The sequence below is a fragment of the Nanorana parkeri genome, unplaced genomic scaffold (genome assembly GCF_000935625.1).
Source record: "Nanorana parkeri isolate BGI_ZX_2015 unplaced genomic scaffold, ASM93562v1 scaffold773, whole genome shotgun sequence".
NCBI lineage: Eukaryota > Metazoa > Chordata > Amphibia > Anura > Dicroglossidae > Nanorana > Nanorana parkeri.
In genome coordinates this window covers 415,446-428,570 of record NW_017307041.1, presented here as the reverse complement: position 1 = coordinate 428,570, position 13,125 = coordinate 415,446, and the positions used below count along the sequence as shown (strand labels likewise).

Below are 13,125 nucleotides of genomic sequence, written 5' to 3'. Positions count from 1 at the left end.
TACAGATGCCACAATTTAATAGCCAATAGCCATTATACTGCAAAGACAGCGTGGGCCATCTCATCCTGTGTGTGCCACAATACACTGACATATAAAAACATTTCTTTGCAAGTAACAAAAGGCTTGAAAACCTCATGACTTATTTAGAAACATTTTTGCTGCCATTACTGGACCACAGGTATAAAATGGAAGAGGAAGGTGTGTATGTTGCCCGTCGCAAAATAGATTAAAAGGTGTAATTCTTTGTTACTGCAGGCTACAAAATTGAGGTGTATGTACGGGCAAAACTGGATAGAGCAGGAAAGGGTTAAAACCCCTATCAGGTTATTTTTTTGGTTGACTGTCCCACTAGGGAGATTTCCCTTAAAGGAGAACTATGGGGTCAGTGCTTTTCCCCATAGTTCTCCGAAGGGTAACGGGAGGACACAAACTAGCGACCTCCCGTCACCCAAAGCTCAGTATATACTGAGACTCCGCAGCCGGAAAAGGTAGATCGAGAAGTGAGCGAGCGACGGTATGTGTTCATTTTCATTGTCACAGGTCGGCTCAGATTATGAGGCTGAGTGAAAATCACTCACCTCATAATTCTCCTTTAACTTCCTCTCTTGGAGATGCAATAAGAAATGATAGTAACTCTCAGCAAAATTTTCTGTTTTGGCACTTGTCACCAGAACACTTGAAAATTTCCCTCACCTCGACTAGATTTCACTATACTCTAGGGTGTATTTTAAAACAATTTTGCAGAGCCTTTCATCGGGTGATTCTCTATGAGCGTTTGTTCTGAGTGATTGGCAGCAAAAATGAACATTTATAGTATACATTTTTTTTAGGTGGAAGGTAATATTGGAAAATACTGCATTATGGCCACTGGATGGGGCTGGTGAGTATAGGGGGAAAAAGCATTTATTTCCTTTGCTCTTCAGCTCCATCTTGTGGCCATAGTGCTGTATTGTCCAAATATTACATTCCACCTAAAAAAATATTTATTTATACTAAGAATGTCATTTTTTTGCATCCAATCACACAGAACGAACGTCCTCAGAGATACAACCTGAAAAGAAAATATAGCAAAAATGTTTGAACATTCATTCTGTGCAAATTGTGGCGAAAACAGAGATTTGCAGGGGGAATGGCTCTGTGAAATGTCTATAAATAGACCCCTTTTGTCCTGTTACATCAGGAGTGTAGTGTCATCACAAATTATGTCACTGCACTTTTTGTGTACAGAGGCCAGTACAGAGCTGTTGCAGCTTTGTCCAGTTTCTCCGTGATGTCACACGTCTAATGCAGGTTCATTGGAAGTGAGGACGTCGAGGTATATACCACAGATGGAGTCAAGAGGGACAAAAATAAAAAAAATATACTTACCTGAACCACGGGGACGGTTGGCTGTCTTCCCCTCTGCTCCAGCGATAGAATGTCCCTCGGCATCCTCACGTCCTATACACTTTATAGGACATGATGACTCACAGGACCTTAGCCCTCCCAGTGCGGAGGGGGGAGTGAGGTGGCAGGGACTCGTTTAACCACTTGCCATCCGGGGCATTTTCCTACTATTTGCGCACACATGATAAAATATACATTTTTGGCTAGAAAACAGCTTCAGACCCCCAACAATAATATATTTCTGAAAGCTGAGGCCCTGTAGAATAACAAAATGCTAGGTGCAATTTTTTACGTTGCACGATTTTTGCGCAAATGTTTATCAAACCCGTATTTTTAGGAAAAAATTTACTAAATTAAAATTTAGTGCACAGAAACATAATATAATACCCATTTTTTTGGTAAGATATGAAAGACGGGATCACGTCGGGTAAAGAGATACCAAACATGTAAAGCCTTAAAATTGCGTTCGCCCGTGAAGCCGCAAAAAAAGTAAATACCCATAATTTCCCATAGGAAACATTTTAAACGCGTTTACCGCTCATCAGTTTAACAGTCATTGACAGTGCTAGAATTATTGCTCTCGCTCCGACGTTCGCGGCGATATGTAACATGTGTAGCGCAATTGTCGTTTTCGCACGTAGGCGCACCGACGCGTGTTTGCATGTGTATGTGCGTGCACGTGGGTGGCGGGGGTCTTAAAAAAAATTTTTTGGCCATTTTATAATTTTTCTTATATGTTAATTTCATTTTTTAAAGTTTTTAACACGTTATTTTATTTTATTTCCACTAACCCTATTGCTATTACATAGGGAGCTAACAAGCACGGTACAAACGATCCGGCGCCTGTACAGACGCCGGATCACTTGTAAATTAACAGCAATCGCCTGCTGTAAAAAGCGGTACCAAGAACACGGCTGTGTTCTTGTTTTAACCAGTTCAAAGGGCCGCTATATATAGACGTATTGCGGCCCGGAAGTGGTTAACAGCCAATCGGTTCAGGTAAGTATATCTTTGTTATTTCTGTCCCTTTCCACCTCCACTCTATCTGTGGTATGTACCTCGATGTCCTCACTTCTAATGAACCTGCATTATCACAGTCCACATGAGAGTAGCAACTCTGTTCTGAATACAGGAGCAGTGTAGCATTGTTGCCACCCCATCACAGAAAGCTGCACAAGACAGACTTCACTGGCAGGATCAGCAGGCATTTGTGGGACTTTGTAGGGGGACTAAGTGAAAACTGTAAGTGGAAGTGCACTTATAAATAAGCGCTGCAACACCTAATTTTTGAATGGGATGCCAGAGTTCTACTTTAAACTGACCTAGTGCATACGGAAATTTTTTTGTATTGCTTCTGTTTAAAAGTGAACCTGTTACTTTGCACCAGAAAGGGAATGTACAAGTTTGCTTCACATTGACATACATTTCTGCATTTTAACAGTGGCAGCACTTCTGCCTTGCAGCACTGGGGTCCTCAGCAGGCCCGGATTCCCCACAAGGCCACAATTAGAAAAAAATAATAAGAAATAATAATTAAATACAAAAATTAAAAGGTGATTAAAAAAGTAAAAACTAATTAAAAAATTAGAAAATAATAAGAAAATAATTATAAAAAAACAATAATAAGATAAAAAATGATAAAAAAAATGTAAAAAAGTAAATGATAAGATAAATAAAAATAAGGAAAAATAGCCTGCATGTCCAGACTTTAAAGTGACACTAAACTCAGGAGTTAAATCTTAAAAATGCATTCAAGTACCTTAACTATTAACAATCTTATTTTTTGATTATCACTCGGCTATAGATGCTCAAATCATCTCTGAATTCATGCTGACACTGTCCTTCCTTCTGGAGGGTGGCTAATTTTGTTCCCCATGGTCCTTGTGTGTGTTGTAAAGTAGCCACTGCTCCAAGCTCACTCCTGTGATGGACTACAATCTCATGTTTAGTTTACTTGTCTGTATTGATTTTGTATTCAAATAATGGGAGCGAGCTTGGAGCGGCGGCTACTTTACAACACACACGGGGACCATGGGGAACAAAAGAAGCCACCCTCCAGAAGGAAGGACAGTGTCAGCACCAATTCAGAGTTGATTTGAGCATCAGCTAAGTGATACACAAATAAGATACATTTTTGTTAATAGTTAAGGTACTTGAATGCATTATTAATTATTTAACTCCCCAAGTTTATTGTCACTTTAACCCAAATGGGGAAGTGAACCTACTGACTGCACAGAGAGGAAAGACACATGAACAAAAGGCAAAGCGGCAGTTAGCCACTGATGGATAAAATAGTACAGGACCTAAGTAACCAGCTCATTTCAGCTGGGTAGGATGATTTAATATACTTAAGATAAGCAATGTTCTGTAGCTCCTACACTACTAAGACTTCCTAATGTGCAATAAAATGACAAAGCTGTAGTCCTTACAAAGGCATTAGACTGGTAATTCACACAAAAAATACACTCAGAAAAGATGGCTCCATAAGAATATACCCTAAGCAAGAGTCACTTTTCCATTTAGATTTCTGGGTACCAAGCTCTGCCTGCCACCTAAGCAAGACCATGGGGACAGGTATTATGGACCTGGGATGCCTTTAACAAAACGGGGCCAATAACTACCCTTTGAAATGTACTATTCACTTGCCATTACCCTAACCCAGCTTAGACTTTTAAGCATTCTGAGGATAGATCATGAAGGGGTCCCAAAGGCTTCCCCATCTACTTATAGGACACCAATTCTGTTCTTCAGAGCAAATTTAGGAATCTATGGTCTTACACCTAATTGATTACTGGAGGTACAAATAATTAAAACTTTTTTTGCCTCCCTTCCTAAACCCTGAGACAGGACTTAAACCCCACAGAGCACATCTTCTTAACAGGAAGCACCTTCTAGATGTGTCTCTATGTGTTCTAAAATATTACTATCAGTAAACTAAACATCCCCTCACAGCCAGAGCTCACCAGAGATTGGAAGTGGAGAGGGAATTAAGTGCTTATCTCTTGAGTGAACAACATGCAAGATTATTGATAGCGCTAGTACATGTCCTCTCAATCATCACAAAAATATAGGAATCATTAGCCAGATAGACCACATCATATATGGTCCCAAAAATCGGACCAATGCTGGAGCAGCTGCAGCCAAACATGTTCAATTGGATACATCTGGTGGTTCTGCCCTGTAAATTAAGGATACTAGAAAATCAGGGCTGCGGAAATTAACTATTAATTCCTCGATTAATCGTTAATTTTTTTGATCGATTAAAATTCTTTTGATCGGTACTCACCTCTCCGCCGGCTTCAGGGAGTTCCGTCGGAGATCCAGTGACGTCACGGACATCGACGTCACTAGACTCCTCCCCCCTTCCCCAAGTGGCTCCGACGGCTAACGAAGGGAAGGGGGTAGGAGTCCGGTGACGTCGATGTCTGTGGCGTCACCTGACTCCTCCCCCCTTCCCTTCGTTAGCCGACGGAGCTATTGATTTCTTGCACCCAAATATTTGAATGCACCCATCATTGTGATTGACTGCCTCACTGGCCGAAGGGAATGTGCAAGGAGGGAGGGGCGGGCAACTTTTCCCTAAGAGGAAGCTTTGGCCAATTATACCACCTAACAATCAGGTGAAGAAGATACTGAAATCTGCTGCAGGTATGTGCCTGGCATTTCTGGGTGTCTGCACTTCATACTTTTCAGCACAGGTAATTACTTATAAAATGACAGAGTCTCTTAAAAGAAGAACTCAAAAAGGTTAAAAAGTCTAAAGTGGCCTGAAGGGTAAGTGTAATGTGCACTTTACGCTAACCTCTGTGACAGCCTTTGCTAGGTATGCTGTTGTAAGTTATTTATTCACACACACACACACACGGTTAGCAACACTTATTGTGAGATCTCATCCAATCATGGGGGGGATTAGTGAATGCAAGAGATGAGAGACAAACATCGTATGCCTGATCTCACACATGCACCACACAACATTAAAGTAATCTTTGTTTTCCCCATAATCTTACAGGTTCATGCAGTTTAGAAACTAGATCTCCCTGGAAGGCACTGGTGATGTAGCTTTCCCAGCGGGAACCGGTAAGACCCTGGCTACATCACCAATGCCTCACTAGACCAGGAGGGGAAATCCTGGTTCAGCATTGGCCTATACACATATAGCACAGCAATGAAGTAATAAAATGAACTAGGATCACACTAATCCAGCAGGTTATTATTCTGAGTTGCCCCACTCAAGCGGCAGCCATATTGAGTGGGGCACGTGAAATTAATAACGTGCTGGATTAGTGTGATCCTAGTTCATTTTATTACTTCATTGCTGTGCTGTATGTGTATAGGCCAATGTAGTTGGATCTGTATGTGCGTTATAATTAATCGAAATTAATCGATTAAAAAAAAAATTTGATTAATCGAACACGAAAATTTTAATCAGTACCAGCCCTATAGAAAATATTAATACATTGTTATTATCAACCATCATGGACACCACAGCGGACGGATGGAGTGCTGGAATATTTTTTTTTTCCAATGCACTCAGTCCCCAGCCAATGCAAGAAGTTTCTCATCCCCTTGTATTCTGTGAATGTGAACCATCCACAGAATACAAGGCATTATGTGAATGGACAAGAGGAGAGCAAGGGCAGATAAACGTCACTATTGGTTCCCTGAATTAAAGCCGCAGCTCTCATAGCTGCAACACTTATCAACTTCCAAAAGATCCCAGGTATTCTCATCACATGCATGCCTGCATATCATTTTGATTTTTCCACAGTCTCACGCTATTCACAATAAGCGCAAATAGACAGACAAGCAGAGATCACACAGCAAGAAGGTGCCACAACATCATCTCTGAGCCGGGTGTCTCTTAGACCCGTCCTTGGAGCATTTCTCCCACTCCACTGCAGTCTGCTGTCTAGGAACCTTCAAGTCTTAACATACAATACAGTATATAGGACGTGAGGAGGCCAAGGCAGATACCATCGCTGCAAATTAGGAGGCGAGAGGCTGGAGGAAGTGCTGCCAGCTCCGTGGATCCGAGTATAGCTTTTTTTTTATTTTTTTAATCTTGGCAAAAAATGAGCAGTTAACCCTTGCAGTAACATTTCTGCCTGGAGTTCTTCTTTAAAGCTGATCTCTGGGCACGCAAACTTTTATTTAAATATACTGCTCAATAGACGCAAAGATAAAAATACACTTTGTGTGCATTAAATGCATTTAAAAGCTAGATATTACCTTGTAAAAATATCAGTGACATTATCACTGTTTTGTAAATAACCTGTGCAGAAAGTAGAGCTGTGGGAGGGGCCCAGAAGGCTCCACCCACTACAGGTTGTTTGCAAAAAAACTACTGAAAGGGGCAGATACAAGACCAGTCACCCTGCACAAAGAGAGAGAGCAGCAGTGATGGGTCTTTATTAAAGAAAGCTCCTGTACAGAGGGAAAGTTCCACACTGGATTAGAGATTTGGAAGTAAAACACAAAGCACATCAAGATTTATGGAAGTATACAAATATCTCTTGTATTTAGACAATTTTTGCTTATCCCGGAGTTCAGCTGTGAAAAAAAGTCAGCTAAAAATATTCAAGAATTTGTTTGCATTTTTGAATGTGATCAAACAATTCATCAATCAACAAATCTGCACATCGACTGGAGCATCTGTAAAACTGCATTCATTTTTCAACACATAATTATCTCAATCAGACAAAAATAACATTTAGGATAAGCCTACATCTGTATACCGAAGCCTTTAAATTAAGCTGCTTTTCTGTGTCAACGATATAAAATCTTGCTTTAAACATTTTACCTTTTGATTTATTTATGCATTTATTTACCCAATTATTATTTCCATACAATTATATTATAATTAAAAATACAATATAAATATTATTTAATTAGACTACCAACTAGTATTTCTATAGATAACGGTATTGTATTTAGAAGTCATAGTGCAGTATCCCCCCAGAGTGAAACATTTTTATATAAGGGCAGCAAAGGGGGTTATTCACAGAGGAGCCGAAGGATCCAGCTGTAGCTTCGGCTGATCCTTCGGCTCTCTTTGGCCGCCGGAGCCCTTCTGTTCAGTATAGCCTGTATAGCCCTACAGCAGCCTAAGGCGGCCGAGCGGCTTAGCCGAGCTGAACGCATATGAAGTGACAGCTGAAGTGGGGCGAACGGAGCTGTCACTGCTAGCTCCGCCCAATTGGTTTTTTCCTTTTTAAGAATTTTTACATTTTTTTTTTTTACTATTCTCATTGATTTGCTATTCACCACTCGGTGGCATTCGACTATTCACTCAATGCTGTTCGGCCCCTATGAGAATGGGGTGAACCGCAGCGAGTGAGCTGCCAGAGCTTCGGCTCAGCCGATCCAGATTTTGGATGAGTCGAAGTCCTTCTGCAGTTTAGCTCAGCCGAACATGCAGAGCACACTACAAAACACTTTGGGGGCTATTCACACAGCTGCCGAAGGCAGCTGATTGAATAACCGAGCCGTTGTAAAGTGAGCAGAACAAAGTTCGGCTATTTACTATGGCTTAGTACGGCTGATTCAGCCGTACCGTGTATCAGATGTACGGCTGATTTCAGCCAATGTAGGCTGACTTCAGCCAATGTACGGCTGAAATCAGCCGTACTGAGCCGCAGTGAATCGCCGAAGTGGGCCTTTGTTCGGCACACTTTATTACGGCTCGGTTATTCACTCATATATAACCCCTAAAGTGTTTTGTAGTGTGCTTCCTTATGTCTATGCTCAACATTATTATAATACAGGATTCATATAGCGCCAACTGTTTGAGCAGCGCTTTACAATATAAACATCCTTACAACATCCAGAATCCCATCTGGCATTTTTGGCCCCATAGACTTCAATAGGAGCCTTCGTAATCGCTCGACACGTGCATGTTTTGCATGTTTATGCACCTAATTGACTGCTCTCTTTTCCGCTTAGCAAACCTAACCTAGGAAACAAAACCCATGGAGGATTCAGGACTTCCATTTCTTGATATGGAGGCTTTCATTCAAGTGGTGAGGGCCCTTTTCGAAGATGTATGATCCCAGAGATTCTCAGTTCCCGTTCACACCTAGGCGTTTTGTCATGCATAAATTGCACGACAAAACCCGCAATAAATGAAATTCCATTCAGTACTATGGCCCCCGTGTTTTGTCGCATTCTGTAAAATGCCTGTCTCTGGAAAAAGTATAAGAGCTTCTTTTTGGCAGATTAGTGTTTTGTCCCCATAGAGTCAATGGGAAACGCCTGGAAACACGCAACACATGCAGTGTTGCACTTTTTGTGCATATTTGCCGGTTTACAGTAATATCTCAGAATCTGCCACAAAGTGCAACTTAATGTACATACATCAGACGCACACAAACACGCACAAAAGAATGCTCAAACGTATACAGAAACACACAAAAATGCTATCGCCTTGGTGTGAATGGGGACTAAGGGCAGAAACAAGAGGCCGAGGTCCTGGGACTAAATGGGACTAAATAGGAAAAAAGTGTTCCGGGGGTCCACCATGGCTCAAGAGCTACAAGAGCAGAAGATAACACAACACCACAATGGAAAACCATGTCACAGATCACTGCTTTTCACTGGCCAAATCAAAAACAGCTGAAGCTTGATACATATGCAAAAACACTTGCAGAACACTATAAAATGTGCATTCATGTGTGTAGCAACGCTGAAAACACAGACTGACAACTTGTCAGAAATATGTTATGCTCAGGTGTGATTGCAAGCTAAAGCTGAGACCTATAACAACTAGAACTGAACCTTCAGGTTGGATTTACACCGTTCTGTGTGCATGGTAACACACACGTGTAGGTGGGAATGGGCCCATAGAGTTTTCTTTTGTCTTTCACACTAAACTACATTGCATAGATGTGAACCAACAAAATAAATGAGATAATGAGATCTCTACTTGTAATGCATTTTCCTGCAGCTATATATATGGGTTTTGCTGCATGAAAACTGACAAGTGTGAATAGACCTCGCTGTTCTTACTTGGAACTGTAATCTGGTCCCATGTGATTACACCTTCTGCCAAATTTTGATAAATTTATCATCCAATGTAATTTGCCAAAACTGGTTGCCGGTTTTAAAATTTTGCCAAAGGGGAACTAAGTTTGAGTTTTTCCCTTTCGGAAAAAAATCATTGGCATCAACTGGGGGCCGATTTTGTAAAAATGTAGTAACTGTAATCAACACCATGGAAAAAAGTCATTGCAGCTAATCAGAAATTACTATTTCTAGAATGACTAACTGCATTATATGATATTGCTGGTTGCTATGAGTTACTAAATATCATAGATCATGGGATATTATTCCAGGGTATAGAGTAAGACTAAGCTTGACTTGGCTATACAAGTAAACAAAGTCTGTTCCTCTGTTCAAGAGTAAACACACAATTTATAATTGTATCCATGTTTCTCTGTTATGTTTACACTTTGGTCTTTACTTACTATCAATATCTTTCATCACTTAATATCAGTATATTCTATGAGTAAATATCAGTATCTTCTATTAGTAAATATCAGTATCTTCTATTAGTAAATATCAGTATCTTAACATAACAAAACCACAATAAGATTATACTATGCACGCCTACTAGGTTAGGGTGTATTTACTTACTGCAATAGCTATAACCTGGAATGGAGCTAACAGAACTAACTATACCATTTATTTTCTATCTACCGTACCAATATATCATAGGCATGATGACCTGCATACAGGATTTAGAACAATATGAATTCTCTCTCTCTCTCTCTCTCTCTCTCTCTCTCAAAAGAAGGCCCAAAACTGTTGGTTTTCTACTTTTGATAGAAAATCAACAGCAGCATGTACTGTAAAGTAATTGTGATTTCTGCATTGTTTCCATCAAACCTACAATACTGTAATTTTTCTTCTCCTGTGGTAGGTGTAAGTACACTGTATAATTTTTGTATTCCTTTGTATATATACACATACTGTATGTTTGCAGTACATAAAAATAAATATATATATATAACTATACACACACACAGGGAAAAAAATATATACAGTACATACAAAAAAACTATATATACTGTGTGTGTGTGTGTGTATTTCTTTTATTCAGCCAGCCTATAATACAGCAGGAACAGAGAACCATTGCAGGAGGATAATTGTGCTATACACAAAATTAGTCATCTGAGTATATACGGTACTGAGCACAGCAAAGGCCTCTGTATAATAGGCAGCATCGAGCTGTGATTGATAAGCCAGCACCCACAGAAAGGAGCCATTGTGAGGCTGAACGACCACCATTTGAAATCAAGAAACTAGAAATATACACAATACAATAGGTGTTCATTTGAACACATGTGTTATAATATGCAGACAGGCAATCAAATAATTCCTTTTTTTTAATGGCCTGACAACCACAAATTAGAGCCTGCCAGCCATATAACCTGTTTGCACAAGAGGTCCGCTGCTGTTTCCACGTCTGCTACCAGATCTGCTAGCCACCAGGTCATTGATACACTCACATATCCATCTATTGTTCTACTGAAAATCTGAAAGCAAATCTAATTATCCTACATTTAGATGGAAATGAATGCTACTGATGGGAAGGAAGAAAGAACCTCATTAGGAACTTTAGATCTATACCTATATCAAATTGTACAAATGGTTCTTTGTTGCAAATACCTACTGCTGTGCATCAGACATTAGCTGTTTAATCTTTATGAAGATGCCTTTTTATGTCTTCTATGCATTAAATAGAAAACATATACTATATATAAATGCAAGCAAGGTGGGAAAAGTCTGATGTTGCTAAATAATGACACATTGAAGTTTCTGATATTCAGGATGGAGGTCCTAGTCAATTATCTACTAATCTAGCCATGATTTGGTAGATAGTCTCAATGACATGCTAGGTGACTAATTAATTGCACCAGTTAAGGGCTCACACATCTTGTCCACAGCAACCAAGCCTCAGCAACCTTCTAATTAGAGAAACCAATGCATTGATCTTCTTAACCCATTGTGCCAGTTCTAGGGTTTAGAATCCTTTAGCGGAGAGAACAAAAACTGCAATCCCAGCAGTTTACTTTATGGAGCCATGCAGAAGCACAACTGGCAATCCCACCTGCTGCAATGGTATGGTCCAGTCATGACTGGACCATACCATCACGTCTAGGTGTAGAATCTTCCCCCAAAAAGCAACAGGAAATCAAAATGGCATTTTGGCTCCTTACCCCCATCTTCTTCATCGAAAGAGTTCATGCAGGGAAAATAGATAGCCAGAGCCTCGAACGATGCAGACAGGCTAAGCCGGCTCTGTGACCTCTCCATGAACATGCCCGGGGCGCTCCCCGGGTCGGTGGGGGGCTTCGGGAGCTTGGACGCCCCATTTTTCACTCGGAGCACCGCACGAGGCGTCTTGGCTGCTTTTGCGGGTCCCGGGTAGGGGAAAAAAAAAAGCCTCGATCACCTGCTGCACCCCAACAAGTGTCCCTCAACACAGCAGTCCCCCAACTTGTAGCTGATGCATTTACAGATAGAGGAGATCCATCGCGTTAGGGGTTGAGGATCTCGGGGTCCTTCTCACCGATCCCGTAAATTGGAGCTCGATAGGGCTGCGCTCCCCCTCCTTTCTCCTCTTCTACATGCACAGAAATTGCTGGCTGCCTCTTCATTCACAGAGAGATGACAGGAGGGGGCTGAATGAAGTCATTATTAGGATGCGTCCTGGCCAATCAAGACGGGAGGAGAGGAAAGGGGGGCGTGGCCAGCGGTACAGCGGAGAAGAGGGGTCAGCAGCGCGTTCAGAGCATCTCTCCGCTGGCTGGTACCCATAGGAGCCCATTTATGTCTGCTATGAACACAGGGCTGGATAAAATCAAACCACCCTTACCTCTCCTGTGCCAACACCATTACTGCTGCTGGCTCAGCTGTCTTATAAACCTTTCTTTTCATCACACTGTTTGCTTTTATTTTAAAGCAGATCTCCGGGGTTTTCAAAACTTAACCCTTGCAGTGACGCTACCTCTGCACTGCAAGGGTTAACTGCTTGTTTTGGTCTAAGGAACGGAATAAAGAAGATATATTCACCCGATCCTTGATCTTGAAGCGATGAACCCTCAGGTCTCTCCCCTCTGCTCCTGCCATGCAATAGATGTGATGATGTCAGACCGCTAGACTGGAGGGGTTTGTGTGGGTAGAGCCTGCAGGGACTGGTCTAGCAGACAGGCAGGAGCAAGGATCAGGTAAGTATATTTTCTTTGTTTGCACCGCTACATCACCCGATCCTTGATCTTGTGGCAGTGACCACTCAGCTCTTTCCCTTCTGCTCCTCAGTACGTTTAATGTTGTATGTATGTATAACATTTAATGCAGAGTTGATGACATCAATGGGGGGGCTCTCCCCCGTGGAATGCCCCTCAGTACGTTTAATGCAAATGAATGGACCTTGCATAGAGTTTATGACGTCAATGAGGGGCCATGAGGGGCTCACCCTATGGAATGCCCCTCAGTACGTTTAATGCAAGTGGATAGACCTTGCATAGAGTTGATGACGTCAGTGGGCTTAAAGTGCCAGAGCCCGGGGAGAAAAGAGCCTGTGGGGACTGCGGTCTAGCAGCTAGACAGGATCAAGGATCTGGTAACTATATTATTTTTCTTAACACCCCCTAGACTGCAGGGGTTACCGTTTGAAAATCCTGGAGTTCCTCTTTAAATTGGAAGTAAAATAAGAAAAAACTGTAAGTCGGAAGGCTT

General features: G+C 41.4%; 1 protein-coding gene across 1 annotated transcript in view; it reads right to left on the bottom strand.

The window, feature by feature from the left end:
• The window catches only part of RIMS4 (regulating synaptic membrane exocytosis 4), a 146,075-nt gene extending 134,193 nt beyond the window's left edge, over positions 1-11,882 (bottom strand). The window contains exon 1 of the mRNA XM_018564701.1: positions 11,604-11,882. Within this exon, the coding sequence (XP_018420203.1) occupies positions 11,604-11,706 (103 nt within the window). The 5' untranslated portion in view covers positions 11,707-11,882. The remainder of the gene's footprint in view (positions 1-11,603) is intronic.
• Between the last annotated feature and the right edge of the window lie 1,243 nt (positions 11,883-13,125).